We start from the raw sequence: 22,026 nt of genomic DNA on the forward strand, positions 1-22,026 counted from the left end.
TGGTAATCTCCTGATGTCCTGCTCTTAATTTAGCATCGACTTGTTCCAAAAAACAACCGGCAGACAACTCCGGGAGCAATATAAGTCTCGCGCATGTCACTGCGGGTAACGTGATGGCGTCATCACGTCCCACGCGGGTCGGTGAACGCACGTCGCGTAGCGATGACGTCACCCTGCCCCGCGAAATACGTGCGTGTGCCTGCAGCTGGGAAATGAAGTCCCCGATCGCCTATTTATCTACCATGCTAAAGCATGTCTGGCCGCCACATATCCCCATGTCTGCAATTTCATCTTGAACAAAAAACTCCACAATCAATGTGAGCCGCAGGTAACCATTTCTGTTCCCAATACATTTCAATTCGAAAAAGCATAGACTCGCTTCTAAACATTGTGGCACAATCCTCCATATGTTCTGAGAAAAGGTGGATTTTCTACATGTATTACATACTTTTTGTACCTATTCCTCATATATCATAATCTCCAATATGTGCATATATTCGGCGATCCACATGATCTCACAATTACATCAATCGAGATTCGAAGTTCAAAAAATCCAAAGGAAAGAAAGGAAGACCGAGTCATAGACAGCTGTCTAAGTATTGTGCCACTCCACGCCTTCATTTAAACCATGGAGATGGCTTCTAGATAAGAAAATAAGTTTTTGTTCCAACTGTAATAACTTTCCATTGATCAGTGATTGTGACTCCCCTTTAACTTGTTTCAGAATCACCCATTCGAATTCGTTACTGGTATGTTTCTTTTCAATAAAATGTTTTACCATTGGTGCTTGTTCAACTCTATTCCTAATGCAGCTTCTATGCTCGATCATCCTTGTTTTACATTTTCTATTTGTCTTTCCAATGTACATAAGTTGACATGGACATTTAATTAAATAAATGACATTGCTTGTTTCACAATTTGTGTGTTCTGTCATTTGCCATATTTTCCCTAAGCCTAAATCAACTGATGTAGTCTTCCTTGTTTGCTGGCACATGGTACAATTACCACACGGATAATGACCCTGGACTGGCGAAAGGCCCCACAAATTTGTCTGTTGACCTCCTCTCTTCTTAGTCTTAACATCATTCCTCATAACTAGTTCACGCACTGTAGTGCTTTTTTTAAAAGCTATAATGGGACTTTTCATTTCTTTAGTCATAATTTTCTTCCAATTCCTCTGAATAATACCCTTGATTTTGTATGAAAGGTTACTAAATGTATTCACAAATACTAGCGGGGTCTCTCTAATTTCCGCATCTCTACGTATTTGTTGGTCCAAAAGGGCTTCTCGGTTGTTATTAAAAGCTCTCTTAGCCGCCTTCTTGACCAAAGAGGAAGGATATCCTCTGTCTACCAATTTGTCAATAAGCACATTAGCCCCATCTTCATACGAGGCATTAGTACTGCTGTTCTTCTTCAGCCGCAAAAATTGCCCAAAGGGTAAATTGTTCTTGACGTGTTGCGCATGGTGGCTATTGTAATGTAGTAGTGCATTCCTATCTGTTTCCTTAGTAAAAGGTTTAATCAGTAATACACCTTGTTCATGATAAATACAAATGTCTAAATAATGTATTAGTTCATTGCTGATGTTACTGGTGAATTTGAGATATCTATTCTGTAAGTTCAACCATAAAACAAAATTTCTAGATTCTTCTTCACTCCCCTTCCAGATGACGAAAACGTCATCTATATACCGAAGCCACATTAGGTGCCATTGACAAATTGGTAGACAGAGGATATCCTTCCTCTTTGGTCAAGAAGGCGGCTAAGAGAGCTTTTAATAACAACCGAGAAGCCCTTTTGGACCAACAAATACGTAGCGATGCGGAAATTAGAGAGACCCCGCTAGTATTTGTGAATACATTTAGTAACCTTTCATACAAAATCAAGGGTATTATTCAGAGGAATTGGAAGAAAATTATGACTAAAGAAATGAAAAGTCCCATTATAGCTTTTAAAAAAAGCACTACAGTGCGTGAACTAGTTATGAGGAATGATGTTAAGACTAAGAAGAGAGGAGGTCAACAGACAAATTTGTGGGGCCTTTCGCCAGTCCAGGGTCATTATCCGTGTGGTAATTGTACCATGTGCCAGCAAACAAGGAAGACTACATCAGTTGATTTAGGCTTAGGGAAAATATGGCAAATGACAGAACACACAAATTGTGAAACAAGCAATGTCATTTATTTAATTAAATGTCAATGTCCATGTCAACTTATGTACATTGGAAAGACAAATAGAAAATGTAAAACAAGGATGATCGAGCATAGAAGCTGCATTAGGAATAGAGTTGAACAAGCACCAATGGTAAAACATTTTATTGAAAAGAAACATACCAGTAACGAATTCGAATGGGTGATTCTGAAACAAGTTAAAGGGGAGTCACAATCACTGATCAATGGAAAGTTATTACAGTTGGAACAAAAACTTATTTTCTTATCTAGAAGCCACCTCCATGGTTTAAATGAAGGCGTGGAGTGGCACAATACTTAGACAGCTGTCTATGACTCGGTCTTCCTTTCTTTCCTTTGGATTTTTTGAACTTCGAATCTCGATTGATGTAATTGTGAGATCATGTGGATCGCCGAATATATGCACATATTGGAGATTATGATATATGAGGAATAGGTACAAAAAGTATGTAATACATGTAGAAAATCCACCTTTTCTCAGAACATATGGAGGATTGTGCCACAATGTTTCGAAGCGAGTCTATGCTTTTTCGAATTGAAATGTATTGGGAACAGAAATGGTTACCTGCGGCTCACATTGATTGTGGAGTTTTTTGTTCAAGATGAAATTGCAGACATGGGGATATGTGGTGGCCAGACATGCTTTAGCATGGTAGATAAATAGGCGATCGGGGACTTCATTTCCCAGCTGCAGGCACACGCACGTATTTCGCGGGGCAGGGTGACGTCATCGCTACGCGACGTGCGTTCACCGACCCGCGTGGGACGTGATGACGCCATCACGTTACCCGCAGTGACATGCGCGAGACTTATATTGCTCCCGGAGTTGTCTGCCGGTTGTTTTTTGGAACAAGTCGATGCTAAATTAAGAGCAGGACATCAGGAGATTACCAAGCCTGCGTTTTTGTACCTAGGGAAAGAGCGTGTAAAGCGCTGGTGACAGCACACTGGAGAGGGCAAACATGATTTTACTGAGGACATCCAGCCCCAGTGGGAGTCATCAGTAAGTAATGGATGGTTTACCTAAACAAGATATGCAGGAGATCTGTATTATGTGGGAATTAAACTGAAGTTCTGTGTGCTTCGGTGTTGATGTCTTTCAGGTATACATAGCTGGAAGGGTAGATGAAGCTTTTTGAACCAAGTGAAACGTTTCAGCGCTGATGGAGTGATCCCGGGTGGCATAATTAAAACTATATGGTAAGATGCCTCCTTGCAATAAATAAGGACTGATGAGCTCAAAGATATGGGCAATAAGAGTTTAACACGGGTATATTTTGTGCACTAGGACAGAAGATATAGGAATACAGGCATGAAGTCCTCAATCAACGGGACATTTGTCTAAACCAATTGAGGTTGAGAAGAAGACTCTGGGATAGAGAACCCTCGAGTTAGGAAGGTATGTTATTAATTACATTCTCTTCACCCTTATGGGGATAAGGGTTATAAAGTTAGTAGAACTATGTGAAAAGTGAGAGTGATACAGTGCCCCATTTTTGTATTAACAGGGTACACAGACTTTTAACAAGAAGATAGAACTTTGGAAATGTGGGTTCATCTTGAATAAGATCTACACAAGACGCACACCCCTGAAGAATGTCCCACATGTTTGTGATAGAGGGACAGAAACTTGTACAAGTTGGGATTTTGGGAAACTAAGGACTGAATTAGTTAAAAGTTTATCTCTGAAGTAAGGGGACTCAGTGTGATTGGGTCATACGAGTCTACCAAAAGATCAATTTTGAGATCTGATTCGATTGAAGCTGAATTACTTGTGTGGTTTTAGAAATTGATTGTTTGTTTTATGTGATATGATAATTCTTATGATGAATTTTTTATCTCAAAATGAATTTTGTATGATTAATAAAATTTGTATTTACGGTTAATTCTGTCTAAAAACATATTTTTGAGACAGGGTACCCGTGGAAGTGGTGGCATATCTTTCCTTTTCTAAAGAAAAAATGTTAAAACCTCTTTTTGTAGATATTAGATTTTACTCCACGGAGTAAGAGGTTTATTAATCCCCAAACTGTGGTTCTCCACTGTCTTGAGAATAGAGGGATAAAAAAACACCATCGCCGACTCACTCAGCAGAGAGCTGCGCTCGTGCCACGAGTGGGAACTGCGCCAGGATCAAGTGGACCGACTCTTCTGACGATGGGGCGAACCCCAGATCGATCTCTTTGTGACGGCGGCGAACTCCAAGTGCCGGAGGTTCGCCAGCAGGTTTCCCCAACCGAGGAGCATGGGCGATGCTTTCTCGTTCCCTTGGGACGGCCTGTTCCTTTATGCGTTCTCGCCGTTGCCGTTGCAACTCCGGCTTGTCAACCAGCTCAAGCGGTCCCGGTGCAGGATGATCCTCGTCGCACCGGCGTGGCCGAGGCAGATCTGGTTCCCGGACCTTTTGGACCTGTCAGCGTCCACACCAGTCAAGCTGCCGACGGACGTGGATCTTCTCTCCAGAGAAGGAGGCGCCATTCTTCATCACGAACCAGAGTCGCTGAACTTGCAGGCCTGGCTCCTGCAGCACTAGAGTTTGGAGGATACGACATCCCGGCCGACTGCAGAGAGGTTCTTGCGAAGGCCAGGGCATCCTCAACTCTCAAGTGCTCCGGACACAAATGGAAGAGGTTCTCGGTCTGGTGCTGTGCACAGAAGATTAACCCTCTGCGGATTACGGCCCCTCAAGTATTGCCGTACCTACTTGGCCAAGGCTGGCCTGTCTCACGCTTCCATCAAGGTACATCACGTTACACCAGAGCTACAGGACGGGCGTCCTTGTGGTCTCATCGACTGGTGAAGGAATTTATGAAAGGACTGTTCCGATCATTCCCGCCGGTGAAGGCCCCTGCCCTGGCGTGGGAGCTCAACGTGGTGCTGACTAGGCTCATGGGGGGGGCCCCATTCGAGCCTATGCATTCAGTTCAGTTGAAGTTTCTGTCGTGGAAGACAGCATTCCTCGTGGCCATCACCTCTGCACGACGAGTGGGAGAGATCCAGGCCCTGTCTTGCAAGCCTCCATACTTGACTTTTCACGACACGAGGGTGGTGCTAAGGACGCACCCCTCCTTCATGCCCAAGGTGCCGTCGGACTTCCACCTCAACGAGCCCTTGGTGTTGCCAGTTTTCTTCCCGTCGCCTTCGTCGCCGGCTGAGAGGACTCTGTACTCGCTGGATGTAGCTAGAGTGCTCAAGTTCTACGTGGACCGCACTAAGAGTTTTCGGAAGACATCACAGCTGTTTGTGAACTTTGGACCTGTGAATCAAGGGAAGGCTCTCTCGAAGACTTCCATTTCCAGATGGCTCTCCGGCTGCATCATGCACTGTCCCGGTTGGCAAACCGGCCGTTGCCAGGCCGTCCGAGGGCCCATTCGACCAGAGCGATCGCTGCTACTACGGCGTTCCTGTCTGGTGTGCCCCTGCTCGACATCTGCAGGGCTGCTACGTGGAGTTCGACGCACACCTTCACGAGATTCTACTGCGTCGACCGGGACGCCAGGGAGGAGTCCAGAGTCGGCCATGCAGTGCTGCGCAACCTGTTCGCCTAAGGTGAGCCTGATGAGGAGGTAAGAGTTGCTTAATGTTGAGTTGTTGTATTGCTTGATATTGAGCCTTTTGCCACCTCCCGTGGTTGTGCATGTGTATACTGCTATGTATTCTTATATTCATGAGCATGTGAATCCATGCCAGACCCCATGCTGGAGAAGGAACAAGTTACTTACCTGTAAATGTTCTTCTCCGGCATGGGTCTGGCATGGATTCACATGCGAACCCTCCCGCCTACCCCTCTGCGGCTCTTCACTTGGTCATACTGCCACTTGGCGTGCTACCAAATCTGTGGATTGTTGCCAGAGGCGGGGCTTAGGGAGAGGGCAGTCATTGGCTGGGGACAGTATGACCCAGAGATCAGTAATTGGTTACTACTAAGAAAGACAGATCAGAAACGAAACCGATACTGATTTTTTCTATACCGAGGATTCCCGGCCTGACGACAGGGAATGAGCATGTGAATCCATGCCAGACCCGTGCTGGAGAACAACAGTTACAGGTAAGTAACTTGTTCCATATGTGACAACTGCGCCGGCAGGGCATATCTGCCAACATCGGGTACCCTCGGCCGCCCTTGCGCTTTCCCCTGCATCATAATTCTTCTTCCAATTCAGGGCTTTTCCCCCTCCCCGACAAATTCCAGCATTTTCTTTTGCAGTGCTACCAGGACGGGACCCGGGATGTGGATCGGTAATGCTGTACAGTAGTACAGCCACCTGGGGATTATGTTCATTTTTATGGCTGTGATCTGCCCGAACCAGAATATTTCTTGGGGCTTCCATCGCTTTAAGTCGTTTAAAATTCCTTAATTAACTGCGGGAAGTTGCTTGAGTACAAGCGTGACGTGTCTTTAGTGATATGTACCCCGAGGTATTCAAGTGCACCTTTCGCCCATGGGATTGGCATTAGGGGTTTAAGGCTGGCTCTTTCCAGTTTAGGGAGGTTAATTGCTAGGGCAGAGGATTTGTCCAGATTTACCCTGAACCCAGATAGAGCTCCGAGTTCTTTGATTTCTTCCCATAGGCCACCCAGAGACGACGCCAGGTTTGACGCTGTTATTAACACGTCGTCCACGTATAAAGCAATTTTGTATTTATACTCTCCCACGGTGATCCCCTTTATCTTCATGTTCTGCCTAATTCTTGCTGCCAAAGGCTCCATGGATAGGTCGAAAATTAAGGGCGAGAGTGGGCAGCCCTGCCTAGTGCCCCTAGATATGCGTATTGCCTCAGATCTGGTGCCGTTAACCCGTAATTGTGTAGTGGGGGTTTGATAATTGGCCATCACTCATGTGGTAAAATTTGGGCCGAAGCCGAAATGCTCTAGCACACCTCGGATGTACCCCCAGTCCACCAAATCAAAGGCTTTATGTGCATCCAAAGATAGGACTGCCATACCCACGCCCAGCTTGTGGGCGCTTTCAATGAAATTTATCGTCCGCCGTATATTGTCGTGGGTCCCCTTCCCCGGAATGAAACCTGTTTGATCGCGGTCTATCAGGTTCGGAAGGACCGCCCCCAGTTTGCTGGCTATGACCTTAGCAAAGATGTTCCCGTCATTGTTCAGTGGTGTAATTGGGCGGTAAGAGGTTCAGAGTCTTTCCCAGCTTTGTGCAGCAGAACTGTGAGTGATTCCGTCATTGACCCGGTGACAGAATTCGAGGACAGGAAGGAGTTAAATAGGGCCAACATCTGCAGTGCATGTATGCTCGCACATTTTTTATAGAAGTTTGCGGATAGGCCATCTGGGCCCGGTGCAGTGGATTTGAGGGATTTAATGGCGTCAGGTGGTGATAGGGGATTCTAGGGAATCTAGTTGGGCCTTGTTTTGAGGGCGGATAGTATGCAGATACTCTGGCAGGCTGTCTAACACAGTAGGTTTCCCTGACATTACGGATCTATGATGCCTCACTAGTTCGCTAACTTTATCCGCTTCAGAGTAGCATAATTTAATGTCGGCTCCCACTAATTTGAGGATATTGTTTCTACTGCGGATCTTTTTAAGTTTTTGCGCTAGCACCTTGTTTGCCTTATTCCCTTTACTATAATAGAGCTGCCTAGTGAAGGCTGAAGATTTGGCAGTTCGATCGGCACAGTGCATTTCTAGTGCTATTTTGGCTTTCCTCAGGGCTCTTTCTGTTTTCCTGGAGCTGCGAGATTTCAACTCTGCTTCTAAATATTTTACCTTCTCCTCTAGCTTGGCTGCAGCGATATTCGAGATCCGTTTCTGTTCCGCCCCTGTGCTGATTAGGGATCCTCTGACCACTGCTTCCATAGCATCCCAGATCATGTTGATGGGGGAGTCATCAGTTGAGTTCTCCTTAAAATAGTTGGTTATTGTTTCGCCGACTTCTGTTCTGATGCACTCGTCTAGCAGTAGGGAATCGTTCAGTTTCTAATGTCTCTGAATAGGGTACTTTTGGCCCAAAATGACGAGGTTTGCCGATACTGGGGCATGATCAGATATCATGCATGTGTGAACTTCTGCTTTACTTAGACATGGGACAGCACCCCAGAGATTAGTATGAGATCAATTCTCGAGCAACCTTTATGGAAGCAAGAGTATTGGGTATCGTCACTTGATGTTCCGTTGGCTAGCCTCCAGGCATCGACAGATTGTGTTTCCCTGAGCAGCTTTGCCAGGGATAGTGCTTGCGCGAAGTCTTCATTTGTGGGTGGCAGGGTTTTGTCCATTTGGGGATTTGGCATAGTGTTGAAATCCCCGCCTATGATCCAAGTGCCCTTCCTGAAAGGATAAAATAATAGGGATTAGTTCCGCGATAAAGTTAGCTTGGGACGTGTTGGGGCCATAGATTGTGACGATAGTGATGGGGTGTTCCTCGAATAGGCCCTTGAGTAGGAGGAAACAACCTCCCGGATCTCTTCTCACTGGGATTTTTGATAGTGGGACCCTGTCACTCAGCAGTATTGCCACCCCTCTTTTCTTCACACCTGATGTGGCTAAGTAAGCTTTTTTTATATCAGCTGAATCTATCCCGATGTTCATCTTCCTGCAGCAAATGAGTTTCTTGAAGGAGAATGATGTCCCCAGCTAGTTGCCCCAGCCTATGTTCAATTGATCTGCGCTTCCTTGGTGAGTTCAGGCCTTGGACATTCCATGAGAGGATTACTACTTCGCTTGTGTCAGCCATCCCCTCTCTTTTCTGCGTTGGCCATAGTTGGATCTTTGTCCCACACTGATTCCTGCTTCTTTAAATGCGGAGCGAGGTCGTTGCATTGGCGTAACTCAAGCAATGGTGTCAATGCAGCATGTTGTGATGTTGGCCAAGAGGACGGACATTGAGCAACACTTGAACTTGTCCCTCTCGCACCCCCTGCCTCCTTCTTGAACTAGTAGGAAAAACCTCATCCTACTGCCACTGGGAAAACTGCTGGCACTAGTGCACTAGAAGGTGGCCAACTGGGCCGCCGGAAAAAAAAATATGGTGGAGCTCGAACGTTTCTCCCGCGTTGCAACTTTAAGAGAAGGCTCCTCTTGCCGCGGATCCAGCTTGCCGTGAGATTAACTCTGTGAGGGCTGTTGGTCTCCTCCCTTTTGACTCCCCAAGTCGGGGAAAATAGTGTCATGGAGCCCAAGGAGTCTGGGTTCTCCCTCGATGTTGGTGTTGATCATCCCGGATTGGAATCTTTCCTGGGGGGACCTCGGAGCTTGCGCCGTCTGCTGGTTTTCGACCAGGATCCTTCCGATTGCTTTCTTGGGACCATGCGACCTGGTCCCTCGGATTCTGATTCCCCCTCTCCCCCTCTGACACCTATGAATCTGTCTGCCTCTTTTGGCGATTGGATTTGTTTCTGTGCTCCTTCCCATGTGAATCTAACAGAGGTCGGGAAACTCCAGTGGTATGGGATCTTCCTTTTGCGCAGCCATTCCCTGAATGTGCGCATAAATTTTCATTTTTGAAGAGTGGAGTTCGCTAGATCTTGATAGAGCGAGATTATGGACCCTTGGAAGGTGATTTGGTGCATTTGCCTCACCTCCCGCATGATTTCCTCCTTAACTCGGAAAAAGTGTATTCTCACCAGGACATCCGGGGGAAGAGAAGATGTCGGTCTAGGCTATGTTCTGTGGACCCTGTCCAGTTCCAATGGCGGCTCTTCCAGGAGGCTGATTATGAACCTGAGTAAGTCTGTTACATATTTCTTTAAGTCTGAATCTGGGATTGAAGATGGGATTCCTTGCAGGTGGATATTATTCCCTCGGGACCGATTCTCTGCATCCTCCTGCTTTGCTTCTAGGAGGTTGCACCTTGCTTCCAGGGTTGCGATCCTGTCCCGGTCTTGTTCGCCCTCAAATCGTTGGACACAGATCTCGGATTAGAGTTCAGCAGTTCAGCTTTCCACATCCACCACTCTCTTATCAAGGGAGTTGATCTTTCTCGTAACCTCCTCTGTGCTTTTCTGGATTTCTTTAGTTGGAGCTGATATCAAATCTTGAATGTCGGCTTTCGTGACCATTTGTGATGGACCGTGGGCTGCTACGTTGTGAGTGGTACTGGTGGCTGGGTCCTCCGATGTGTCCCCCCTTTTGGACCTCTCGTTGGATGTGCTGTTCATTAGGGCGGCAATGTCTGTTTGCTTGGACGCCTTCCCACTTTTCGCCATTTTGCTTCTGTTTGGATATTTCGGCTGCGACCGGTACGGTATGCTCCTGGCGCTGTTCCTCCGTTGGGAACCGCAGGGGTAGGTACCGATCTTCCGCCTGCCACACTCCAGCCTCCCTGCAGGGTTTCAATGGACTTTGTGAGGTAATTCTTCGGGGCCGGAGGTGGGGACCCCAGCATCATCAGGCCTTGGACTGGGTGTGATCTTGCCGCACCACTGATGACAGGGAGGGTTCAAGAGCTGGGCAGAGCACGAGGGCAACCAGAGCAGGCCGAAGAGAGCCTCACGGAGCCGAGGGAGACGAGGTTGTGGCTATTCCGTCCCTCCGCTGGTACCCCTGCTGGATGGGGGGGGGATTGGCAATCACCCTGATGGTAATGGTTGGCAATGTGAAAGGCCACTTGTCAGGAGCGCAGCTCCGGGTTCCCCTCCGAGGGCGACCAGGTAGGTGACCCTGTTGATGTCCAGAGAGGAGGGGATTGGGGGCTGGAATCCACAGGAGGCCTGTGCTTCTTATGTGTCTTAATTGGGTCCCCCGCACCCGACTCCTCATCTTGTGTGATTCCAGGATTCAATACGTGAAATACTGCTCCTCTGGGTGGCCGCAGGGGGAATGCCAGCGCAGGACGGGAGAACCAGGGCAGTGGTTGGCAGAGCCGGGTGGGTCAGGCAGAGGCTGGGGTGATTACTGGCTGCTCCATGCTGGATGCTCCTGGAGGCGGTCCGGGCCTCCGGAGTGCTGGGCTTGAGCGCGTGCATCCGCCGAGGGCGTAGTCTGCTGGCTCCCCCAGTGGCTCCGATGGGCCCAGCGGGAAGTCCGAGGTGCGCCGATGACGCACCGCGCCTCTGGGGGGCCGCGCCCACAAATGTTGAGGCCCGGGGGCCCTGGAATGATGCGAGCCGATTGCAATCCCGCTCCGGGAGTCTTGCGGGTCCCTGGGGAAGGCCCCCACTGTGGAGCTGCGGGGTGGACCTGGCGACTGTGTTGGATCACCTGCCGGCGGAGGGACTATGCAGCCTGGAGCTGAGAGGAGGGAGAGGAAAGCCCCGGCCAGCCATCCGCTGTCCCACGAGAGGACGCTATGCTCCGGGGTGCTGCTGAGCTTTACTGCTGGGCCCTCCCCGGCCCCGAGGCGCATCGGATGATTCGCTACGATGCGAGTCGAGGGTGGTGCTTTGTGCTGGGTCCACGGGGCAAGCTGAACTACGACGCCGGGGCCTCCATTCAAATCAATTGTCCATATGTCCCTTGCGGGAGCCGAGGTGTTGGGTTTCATCCGGCAGTGCGGGCGAACAAGCTAGTTTTGTCTGGCGGCCCGGGCTACTTCAGCTCACCTGCACCTCGCACTCATGGCTGCCCTGCATTATCCATGATGGCGGCCGCCATTTTTTGCCGCGTGGGCTCTGCCTGGGGTTTCGGCCGCATCGTGATGGTTCGGCCGCAGAGACGGGTCCGACTTAAGTGACGGCTGCGGTAGACATTCCCCCAGGATATATTTCATTTGCAACCATAAACTGGGGATAGATCCGGCGAAATTGACTGTGATGCACTGCGCCACACAGGTGCTCCTAGGAAGCCATGACGATTGCGGCAGCTCCGAGCCACTCCCCCATAAATCATTATTTTTACAAAACCGTGTTTCAGTGTTTCTTTGGACCATATGTATGCTACAATTTCGTTGTACCAAGCTACAGACCTCCCTCCCTCCCTCCTTCCTAAGATTGTCCTGGCTGCTCTGTCCATGCTATAACATTCTTGGGTGATACAGCCTTATACTAATTGTAGTTTTTGTGCTGCCTCTGGTATGGTTTTTATGAAGCCCTTAGTTGGACTTTAGAAAAACTGTCCTAACGTCACGTGATCACCGATATCACTTATGGCATCATGAATTACATTTCAAAAAAGGTAGCAGGCGCTCCTCTCCAGAAAGAACATGAATTACATCACTGGTACTGCACATCACGTGTGCAAGAAAGAGATGCAGCCTTTGAAAAGCATGTTTCTGCAGGGTAATCCTGCTTGATCTTTTTGAGTTTCAGGATATCTGCAGGTAGCTGGCCTCTTTCTACTTCCTCCAACTTGTCTTTTACGTTGTCTCTCTGCCTTTAAGCTATGTAATGAAGGTCTGTATTTCTGAGCGCAGTGCTCTGATTTTCATTTGAAATGTTTTTGATATACTGTTAAGTTGCTAGATCAGTACAAAGAGGGCATTTCTGCAGCTGTCTGACCTGGTGGATCCATTGCAAACTGAGTGGAAACAGCAGCTAATGGAAGAATTGAAGCTTTATTTTCCAGGTGGGAAGTCACAAGTACCCCTCAGTCATGGAATAGTGTTGTAATCCTGTGCTACTGAGTTTGGGTGCCCTGGGGTCAACCAGCTCTTTTTATAGCAAGGATTGAAGTGATTTCTTGTAACGGCTATTGAAATCAGTTGCTACAGAGATGTGTATCTCTGTAGCAAGGTAGGTGAGAATCCATATATCAGACGAGCCCCACCCCCATCTGCTTGTTAAAGCGCTTAGTGTGCATATAGTAGAATCTCTCCGACCAGTAAATCTGCTCCTCCCTACAGTCCCACCACATATGCCAATAAGTGGCACGCTCTTCACAACCACGCCAACGCTAGGTGCTCACACCTACAAACATCCTGGAAAGGCGGACAGGGTCGTCTCGATTTCTCTTTAAGCAACTTTCCCTCCATATTATATGGACCCCCAACCCTTTTGTTTTTGAACCTGTACTGACTTTTTTTTTCTGGTGACGCCATCAGCGTCACTACCCTGACCTTTTGCTCATTTTGGCATGGGGAAACTGTTTTCCAGTACCGATAGTCTGAAGGACTGATCATTTTCTCTGTTGTCTTTTAACCTTTTTAGGTACCGGTGCACACTGCATCTTAAAATGCAGTGGAGATACTTTTGTATCACACTAGTCTTTTAAACTTGGATATTTGGTTACTTTTATATGTGCCTAAAGACAAGCTGGTGGCAGCAGATAAATGTTTACCAATGTTACATTATTTTTAGTGTGCACATTAGAGTTTACCGCATATGGCTACTAAATGTGGCTAGTGCCCTAAAATGGTTGTGCCACAAGATTCTTTGTTTGTCCTTTGGCCATATAATCTAACAGAAGCTTAAGCCAGATGCCTCCAGAAATAGTGTAGATTACATACAAACAATGATGGTAGTGAGTGTGCATTACTGCTGCTTAGTGGTAAGTTATACACATCTGTCTGATAGCAAGTGCTTATCCTGCCGCAGATGATTGACTGGCATTTTTTAATGTCATTGCATTTGTACATTTTCCTGCCTCCACTAATTGAATGTCGGAGCAGGTTATAATAGTTGAAGCCATGAATAGTTAAAGATTGTCTTCATGCATCTGAGCTCCCACAGGTCACATTGGCGTTAGATGGTGTCTTTAATCTGGGACTAAATACTGTATGCTGTTTTCTTTCTAGATTTTGTGACCACTGGAGAGGACCGGTCCATGAGAATCTGGAGAGCCGGGGAATGTGTACAGACAATCCGACTTCCTGCTCAGTCCGTTTGGTGCTGCTGTGTTCTAGACAATGGCGACATTGTTGTTGGAGCAAGGTACTAAGGTTTATTTGTTCCTCTAGAATTTTTGTGGTCCATTGGAGAAGAGGTTAAATGGATCTGAGTGTAAGGTTGTGCAGCCCTTTGGAAATGTTGTCTTTAAATGCTCTAACCTCCAAAGCCAGAGAGGTTTTGATTCACAAAGTTCCCAAAACTAAAAGGAACTTCTCATCTTTTGAAATGTTTGCTGGAAGCTCAGGTCAGTAGTAATTCATGTGGTGTAAAAACCTAATACAAGTGCTCAGGTAAGAAGAAGAATTTAGAATAGTAAAATTGTGAAAATTAAAATGTTTGTACTCTTTACTTGTTTACATGTGGAGGTGTTTTGTGGCTTTTAATTGTATTTCTTAGGGATTTATTTATAAATACTGCAGACATCTTGCAAAACAGTAGAAAACTGTTTTACCTTTGTAAGCAGACATGAATATCATCATGATGTAGCTTGAATATACAATTAATAACTGGGAGGATGTGCACATTATTTATTCAAGTACACCCTACTGTACGTTGCAAGGCTATTTGCAAGTTACTGTGGACTTTGTCCATATAGAAGTACATGGCCAAATGCTAGGTTTCTTTTGTTATGAAATTGGGGTGATTTGTAATGTCTTTTCTACATGTAATGGGGGTGTTCTAAATCGGTATCCCCACCTTACCTGGCCTAGAAACCTTGTCATGATTTGACTTCACCATGCCTACTTCAGCTGCATCTTCACCTTGTGAAGGTGCAAAGGATGTGGTTAAGGTTGGGTTGAGGTTAAGGCATGGCACAGGGATATATCTGATGGAAAAGAGGGGACAAAGGTGGTCTCCCATGTAGTGATGAAGTTAATGCTAGGAGATATGAAGGACAGGAGCAAATAAGGTATGAAGAAGTGTCAAAGTGAATGTATGGCAAAGTAAAGACATACATCCTTATAAATTACACTCCAGTCCCCCCTGCCCCACTCCCTTCCCTCAAATACTTGGTGTCTGTACGAGTGACACAGTGGGAATTATGACAAATCGCGGGATCTGGTGAGGAGCCCTCCCTTGTGAGGCTACGGAGTTGAGTCCGCTATGCCATATTGCCCCTCGGGGAGGCGGCAAGCGGGATCACACATGAAGAGACTCCCCTCTTGGGGACAATGACTCCTCTGCCATCAAGGAACTCCCTAACCCCCTTTCATATGAGTCCCTCATACCATCAGGGCCTCGGACAAATCAGCCTGAGCAAACCACAGTTGCTATTGTAATGTTTATCACAACACACACCTTGTAGCCAAAGATTGCTAAATGGTTGGAAGCCAACCATACTTGGAAGAAGAAGAATGAGCAAGTAATGAAGATTGCTCTAGAGATATCAAGGGAGAACTATGGTCCTACGCTGGGGAGGACCTAGCTACTGCAAGTTAAAGGGGAAGAAGGACAGACATCCGGAGAACCTGAAGTCTGGGAGATTCAAACATGCAAGGAAGAAGAAACTGCTGAAACTCTGGGAATCCTCAGTCCAGAGGAATCAGCCAGCCGGTAAGAGAAGAAAGCACAGAGGGCAGGAAGCTGTTCATGCTCAAGGCCAGAAGAAGCGGTGCCGTGACCCAGGAAAAGTGGACGGTACGGTCCTTGAACTAGGGCAAAACCACTGAAGAAATGTTTTCCATGGAGCTGCAAGAGCACTTACGAAGGAGTGAACACTAACCCGGTGGCGCAGCCCCTATGAATAGGAGGTAACGGGGAGAGCAGGAGACCCGGAGAGAAGGGCGAACACTATAATTGCAATAACTGGACAAGTCAGTTACGAAGACGAATGTAACGATTGTAGTAATTCTACTTGTGTCAGTACTAAAAAAGGGTGAAGATAAACACGGGGCTGATCATACTCGTCCCATTACTTAGAAAAGTGAAGATAACTGGGTTAATCATACTCTGCCCAGTACCAAGAGAAGTGAAGAGCACTTGGGCACTAACTATAATCTCCCAGTGACTGGATAATAGCCAAGAGGTGTGATTGGACAGAGAACCAATTAAGTAAGGGTGACAACAGATCACACCATCCCAGTAGAGAAAGTGATAAAGGGACACTGGAACTTACGTTGAGGAAAAGGGTAAAAGCCCTACATTGAGAAACCAAGGAACATTTGTTCATAAGGAAAAGGGGACAACCCTGAGGTGGAAGAGTCCCCTAGAAGAATTGAAGGAACTGGTTCAGATTATGTTGGGAGAATATTCATTTCTGTGCCAATTCCCTTTAACCTTCAGAGACCCCAAGCTCTTTTGCTGGACTCGGGGCTTTTTAATGCTTTATCCTGAGTGAGTGGGACTTTTTCCTCACTCTCTTATGTGTGTTTTCTTCTGACTAGGATTTTGTGTTTCTTACTGTTTAATGGACTCTGATAAACTCCATAGGCATCTGCTTTTTGCATTGTGACACACAGCACCTTTTGTGCCGTGACACTGAGAAATCCCTTGGACGTCTCTTAATTTTGAACTACATTTTCTTGGGTGAACTACTGTTCCCAAGAATAGTAAGTTGCCTCTGGTCTTAACTTTTCTTTTGTGGGTCCAGCACACACCACTCTGTGGAGTGCTGGGGGATCTTGGGGGGGTTTACATAGTAACTCCTTTATCCGACTTCTCATGTAACATTCTGTTACACTAACTAACTTGAATGGCTGTTGGCATTGGTTACTTTTATACTGCCTTTGTGCCATGTATCTGCAGGCTGATTTCTCAGCTGCAGTACAGCACCCAAGGGTGACCATTTTCCCAAAATGGCCCAAATCTTCTTTTTTCACCATTTCTTGTCAGTTAGTTCCTTCTGGGCTTTTACTCTGTTTGAATCAAGTTTGAGTCCTTTGTGCAGTTTGCCTTTGGCAGGCTTCTGACCTGAAGCCCGCCCAGGCTCCAGTGTGTTTGGAAAGGCAGGATGCGAGGGAGGGTCCTGAAACGTCCCTGTCTTTTGTCTCTAGGTGTGCCTGAGTGAAACCAGTTCTGATTGGCAGACGGGCTGTCCTCCAGGACAGCCACCCTGCTGGGTGGTTGACAACCAAGGGCTGTGAATGAATGGGAACTTGCTTTAAAGGCGAGGTTTTTGGGACTAGAGGCAGAGTCGACCACTGGAGGACAACATCCGACAAAGACGTTAAGAGATGCCAGCGGCACTCTCCTGGACCACGAAGAACCCAGTGAAGCCCTGTAGCAGCGCTGACCCAGTTTTTCTTCCTCCCTTGGGCTGGTGGGACCAACTAGCCTCAAGTCGAGCTTCATTTTACGCAACCCCCGACTTGTTGTGACTTTCCAAGACTGCAGAATCCCAATGCCTGGAGACCCCTGACCATCGAGTGCATTGTCTTCAGAAGTGTGAATCCAGCCAAAACTTTGTGGGCATCCAGAGGACCCTACAGAAGCAGGAAACCTTCGTCCAGTGTCCCCTCACTAGATCCAGGACCAAGGGATCAAGTAACCTCCTGTCAGAGCTGTTCATTCTTCTTTGGCCCTGAGAAAAAGGTGCTAAAACCACAAAAGGCCACAATCGAGGAGAAACCATTTCTGCAGAGTTCTTCTCTCGAGTGGTGCCACACTACACTGTTGACGAGCACCCTAGTTAGTTTTGTGTTGGGTAGGGAAACCCCCAAAGTATAAGGATAGTCAGGCCTGTCCCTTATCACTTGAATAAAGAAACACATTTGAAAGGCCACAACGTGGTCGTCTCCTTCTCTTGACGTACCATAGAACCCGGTCATGTTTAGTTTTGGCTGAAACTTGGTGCAGAAACAATATTAGCATGAGAGCGTACATAGGGAGCGGGGGGGTATGAGGAGACAAATGCTCCTCTTTGGCTATGCACAAACCCCCGGCCATGGGTAAGGCCAAGCTAAGCTAAGATGCAGATGGGTCCACATAAATGTTTTGTATACATTAATTCTTTCATTCAAGCATACTAGCCTAAATCACACCCCCTTGGTCTTTTTTTCTATCTATGCATGTACCACTTCTGAGGTTAGAATGATCCACAAGTCCAAGTCCCTTTCTGTAAAAACAAATTCTCTAGTGTTCATTTTCCAAACTGCTGGCAAAGAGTGTGAACATCTGCAGGCAGGATTCACAGCAGGAGCAGTGTTTGGCCACAGTAAATGTGCACCTTGGCCCCTGCACTGTCAGCAGGACCTTTTGATTGTTGTTTGCCCTCACGTCCATCGCTTCACAGAGGTGGGAGCTGTCAATTGGGCAAAAGTCTAGGTGAGCTGATGCACTTCTTGCAGGTAAGTAAAAGTCTTGCACAATGTTTTAGAAGTCTTTCTAGAAAAAGTAGAATCAATGTAGGGTCACAAGCTGGGAGGCCTGTCAGAGGTAGAAGATGCAAGCAGCTCTACAGAAGCGACCAAGACAAGTCTCAACTGCGATCAGGTAAGGCTACAACAACAAGAGGTAAGTCCACTCAAACTTTACAGTACCTTTTTACAGTACCTTTTGGTTAGAAGACATGGTTCCAGCTGACTTTTGTTCCTGTGCAGCTCTGCAGATCCTGTTGTCTCTATGCCTCAGTTGTGGGGACAAGAGGGAGGACTGCTGAGGACTCCTGCAACACAACGGGATGGTCGGCGACAGAAAAGGACCAACTTCTATTCAGCAGCACTTTGCAGTTTTAGCTCCTCGCGTCTCAGCACTCTGGACGTTCCTCGCATCTGGTGTTCAGCACTCTGTTGAGGTGGCTCAGGCTTGGTCAGTCCTGCTTAAGCAGTCCGGAGGATCTTCCAGCAGCTCGGGTCAGTCTTAAGTGATGCACTCCATTTGGTGTTCCTCTCCCTGGCACTTCCAGCAGCAGTGGAAGTACAGCCAGCTCCGAGAGGATGTCCAAACAAGTTCACTTTGGAGTTGATTGGTCCTACCAACTCCAGGGGAGAAGTCGTTCTAGCAGGGCTTCTCTAGTTGAGGCTAGTTCGAAGCTTCAGCACAGCAGCAGGGCTTCACCAGCAAACCAACGGTCCAGGAGTTGCAGCAGGCGTCTCCTCCAAGTTCTTCTTTGAATTCCTTCGTCCAGTGGTCGACTCTGCCTTCTAAGCCAAAAAGCCTCGGCTTTTATGCAGGTTTCTCCCCTTCATTCCAGCCTAGCTGTCAATCACACAGCAGGGAGGCTGTCCTTGCCGGACAGCCAGCCAGCCGGCCAATCAACTTTGGGTGCATTCCTGTAACCAAGGGGATTAAGCACAGGGAGTTTCGGGCACCTCCCTCACTTCCTGCCCCTGCCAGACATACTGGAGCAAGAGGCAGGCTTCACTCGTGAATCACGCTAAAGACCACATGAACAAAGGGACCAAACCTGGTTTGTTGCGCAGAGTAAATCTCAAGAAGGACCTTTCCAGCAGGAAATGGCAAAAAAGACGACCAGGGCCATTTTGGCAAAATTAGCACCCATGGGTGCTTTCCTGCAGCTGCACATGCAGCCCGCGGTAAAAACTCCCAATGGTAGTGTAAAGTAAACCACTGCCACCAGCAATTAATTTTAGAAAGGGTAACCTAAAAATGTTACATGAGAAACTAGACAAAGGGGATACTAAATAGCCCTTCTCCAGCATGGGGTCTGGCATGGATTCACATGCTCATGAATATTCCCCGTCGTCAGGCTGGGAATCCTCGGTAAAGAAAAAACCAGTATCAGTTTCGTTTCTGATCTGTCTTTCGTAGTAATAACCAATCACTGGTCTCTGCGTCATACTGACCACAGCCAATGACTGCCCTCTACCTAAGCACCGCCTCTGGCAGCCATCTTCAGATTTTTACCGCACGTTCATGTGTTGGGATCCTCGTGCTATTGCTCTCGAGCGTTAGTGCTATTTTTTCGCGTTTTTTCACAAAAACTCGATTTCTTTCGGTCAAAAGAGCCTCAAGCTCCACCGATCCTACATCCGATCAACGGGGACCCGTGTCGGATTCGTCTGCGCCCCTCAAGGGTGAAGATTTCGTCGAGCTACACTTCGGAGGACTCCAGAAGCTTCTCAGGCCCGGTCTCGGAGATGGCCCAGGAGAAGGGAAGCTCGACGCCCGGAAAGCTGTTCAGGGTCTGCCCTGGATGCCAGCTGCAGAACGTCTTTAAGGAGGACGAACACTCTTTCTGCCTTTACTGCCTTCATGAGGACAAGACGCACGTGGAGAAGGACTGTGCGTTTTGCGGCAACATGTCGGAACGGACCATGAAGGACCGCCATCAACGTCTCGCCAACTGGCTGGAGGGTAAGAGCCCGTCTGGCGAGAAGAAGAAGAAACCCGAGCGGTCTTCTAAGACCTTTGAGGGCGCCCCGGCGACGGGGGCCCAACATAAGGCTAAGCACCGCGAGTCTGCTGGCACCGGGAGCGCCGAACGGTCGGGCTCTACGGGCGCCAGGCAGGGCGCACCCTCCCCGGCACCATCAACCACGAGCCAACGCTCTGGGTCGGGTAAGAGGAAGGCCGAGCACCCGGCGAAACTCCTGGAGAGGCCCCGGTCGAGCTCTAAGGCAGAGGAGGAGCGTGGCAGTGCCCCCTCCCTCAAGGATAAGGCGGTGAGCGCACCTAAGGTGGTGAAGGCCTTGATCCATCCGACCAAGCCCTCTATCGAAACGGTCGCGGCGGCCCTGGCTCAGCCTGTGGAGGCTGCGCCAGTGGTGGCGACCTCGGGGCCCAGAATCTCCCTGCCTCCTCGGAGGGAGTCTTCTTTTGTGCCCATCGATAGGACCCCCGTGAAACCCTCCGTGGGGAAGAAGAAGGGGGGGCAGGGCGTCGTCGTAGATTCGGCCTCAACCTCAGAAGAGGAGCTGATCGAGGTCTTAAGCCACGGCCTAGGCGTGGAAGAAGGCCAGCCCGTCGGAATGGACCCCGACGCAGGTGACGACGACGACAACATCGTCGAGGATACCGACGGGGCCCCTGCTCGCCCGTCGGATTCCCCTCTGCCAGCGCCGCAAGACAACTCGGCGGCCATTTTGTTGGCCATACAGTCCTTATGCTCCGAGATAAGGACGAGACTACCGTTACCGACGGAGGAACCTTTCCCGTCGGGGGATCCAGAACCGGGACCTTCTGGTGTTCCCCCTACCAAGAAAAGAAGGATCCATCCACCACCTCCTTTTCAACCGTCGCGCCCCGTCCAGCCCTCTCCCCCGTCCACCCGAGGGGATGATACGGGGACTGACACGGCAGCGACGGGTACGGACGACGAGGCATACGACGAGGATATTCCGTCGTCGCCTCCCGCCAGGGCTTCTCCGCCCGACGAGATCGGATCTTTCCAGGAGGCAAGGGCGCCTCCAGAGGTTCCGGCGGCGGTTTCGCTTCCTACCGTCAAGCGGCCCGCTCGTCGTCGCAAGAGGCCTACAGAGGACGAGGCAAGTCTAGCGGACCCCGCCGTCGTCGCCCAGGAGGTCAAGGCGGCAAGGCCGCGTCCAAGCAGGATTGAACCGGCTGTGGGGTCGGGCCCCCACCGGAGCACCCCGGTGGGAGGCCGGCTGGCGGGCTTCGTCAGCGTGTGGGAGTCCATCTCCACCGACCGTTGGGTGCTGGACGCCCTGGCCCGGGGCCACGCGCTCGAGTTTCAAAGAAGGTGCCCGCGTGTCCCCCCCGTGGCCAGGAAAGAACTTCACGTCCCTCAACTTCTCCTGGAGGTAAAGGCGATGCTCAGGAAGGGCGCCATCGAAATCGTCCCAAAGAGGCTTCGGGGCTCCGGAGTTTACTCGAGATACTTCCTCGTGAAGAAGAAGACGGGAGGATGGCGCCCCATCCTAGACCTCCGACGTCTGAACAAGTTCATCAAGGCGCAGAAGTTCCGGATGGTCACCCTCCAGCACGTCCTGGGCCAGCTGGAGGAAGGGGATTTCCTATCGTCGTTGGATTTGGAGGATGCCTACTTCCACATTCCCATCCTAAAGGGGCACCGAAAATTCCTCAGGTTCGTGGTCCAAGGGCGTCATTGCCAGTTCAGAGCCCTCCCCTTCGGACTACGGTCGGCACCCAGGGTATTCACCAAGTGCCTCGCACCGGTGGCGGCGCAGCTGCGCCGCGAGGGGATCCACGTCTACCCCTACCTGGACGACTGGCTCATCCGCGCC

General features: G+C 48.8%; 1 protein-coding gene across 1 annotated transcript in view; it reads left to right on the forward strand.

Moving 5' to 3' along the window:
* Window positions 1-22,026, forward strand: part of PLAA (phospholipase A2 activating protein) — an 801,260-nt gene that overhangs the window by 248,874 nt on the left and 530,360 nt on the right. The window contains exon 6 of the mRNA XM_069630922.1: window positions 13,828-13,963. Within this exon, the coding sequence (XP_069487023.1) occupies window positions 13,828-13,963 (136 nt within the window). The remainder of the gene's footprint in view (window positions 1-13,827; window positions 13,964-22,026) is intronic.

This window comes from Ambystoma mexicanum, chromosome 6q, assembly GCF_040938575.1.
Source record: "Ambystoma mexicanum isolate Mex_15411 chromosome 6q, UKY_AmexF1_1, whole genome shotgun sequence".
Classification (NCBI taxonomy): Eukaryota; Metazoa; Chordata; class Amphibia; order Caudata; family Ambystomatidae; genus Ambystoma; species Ambystoma mexicanum.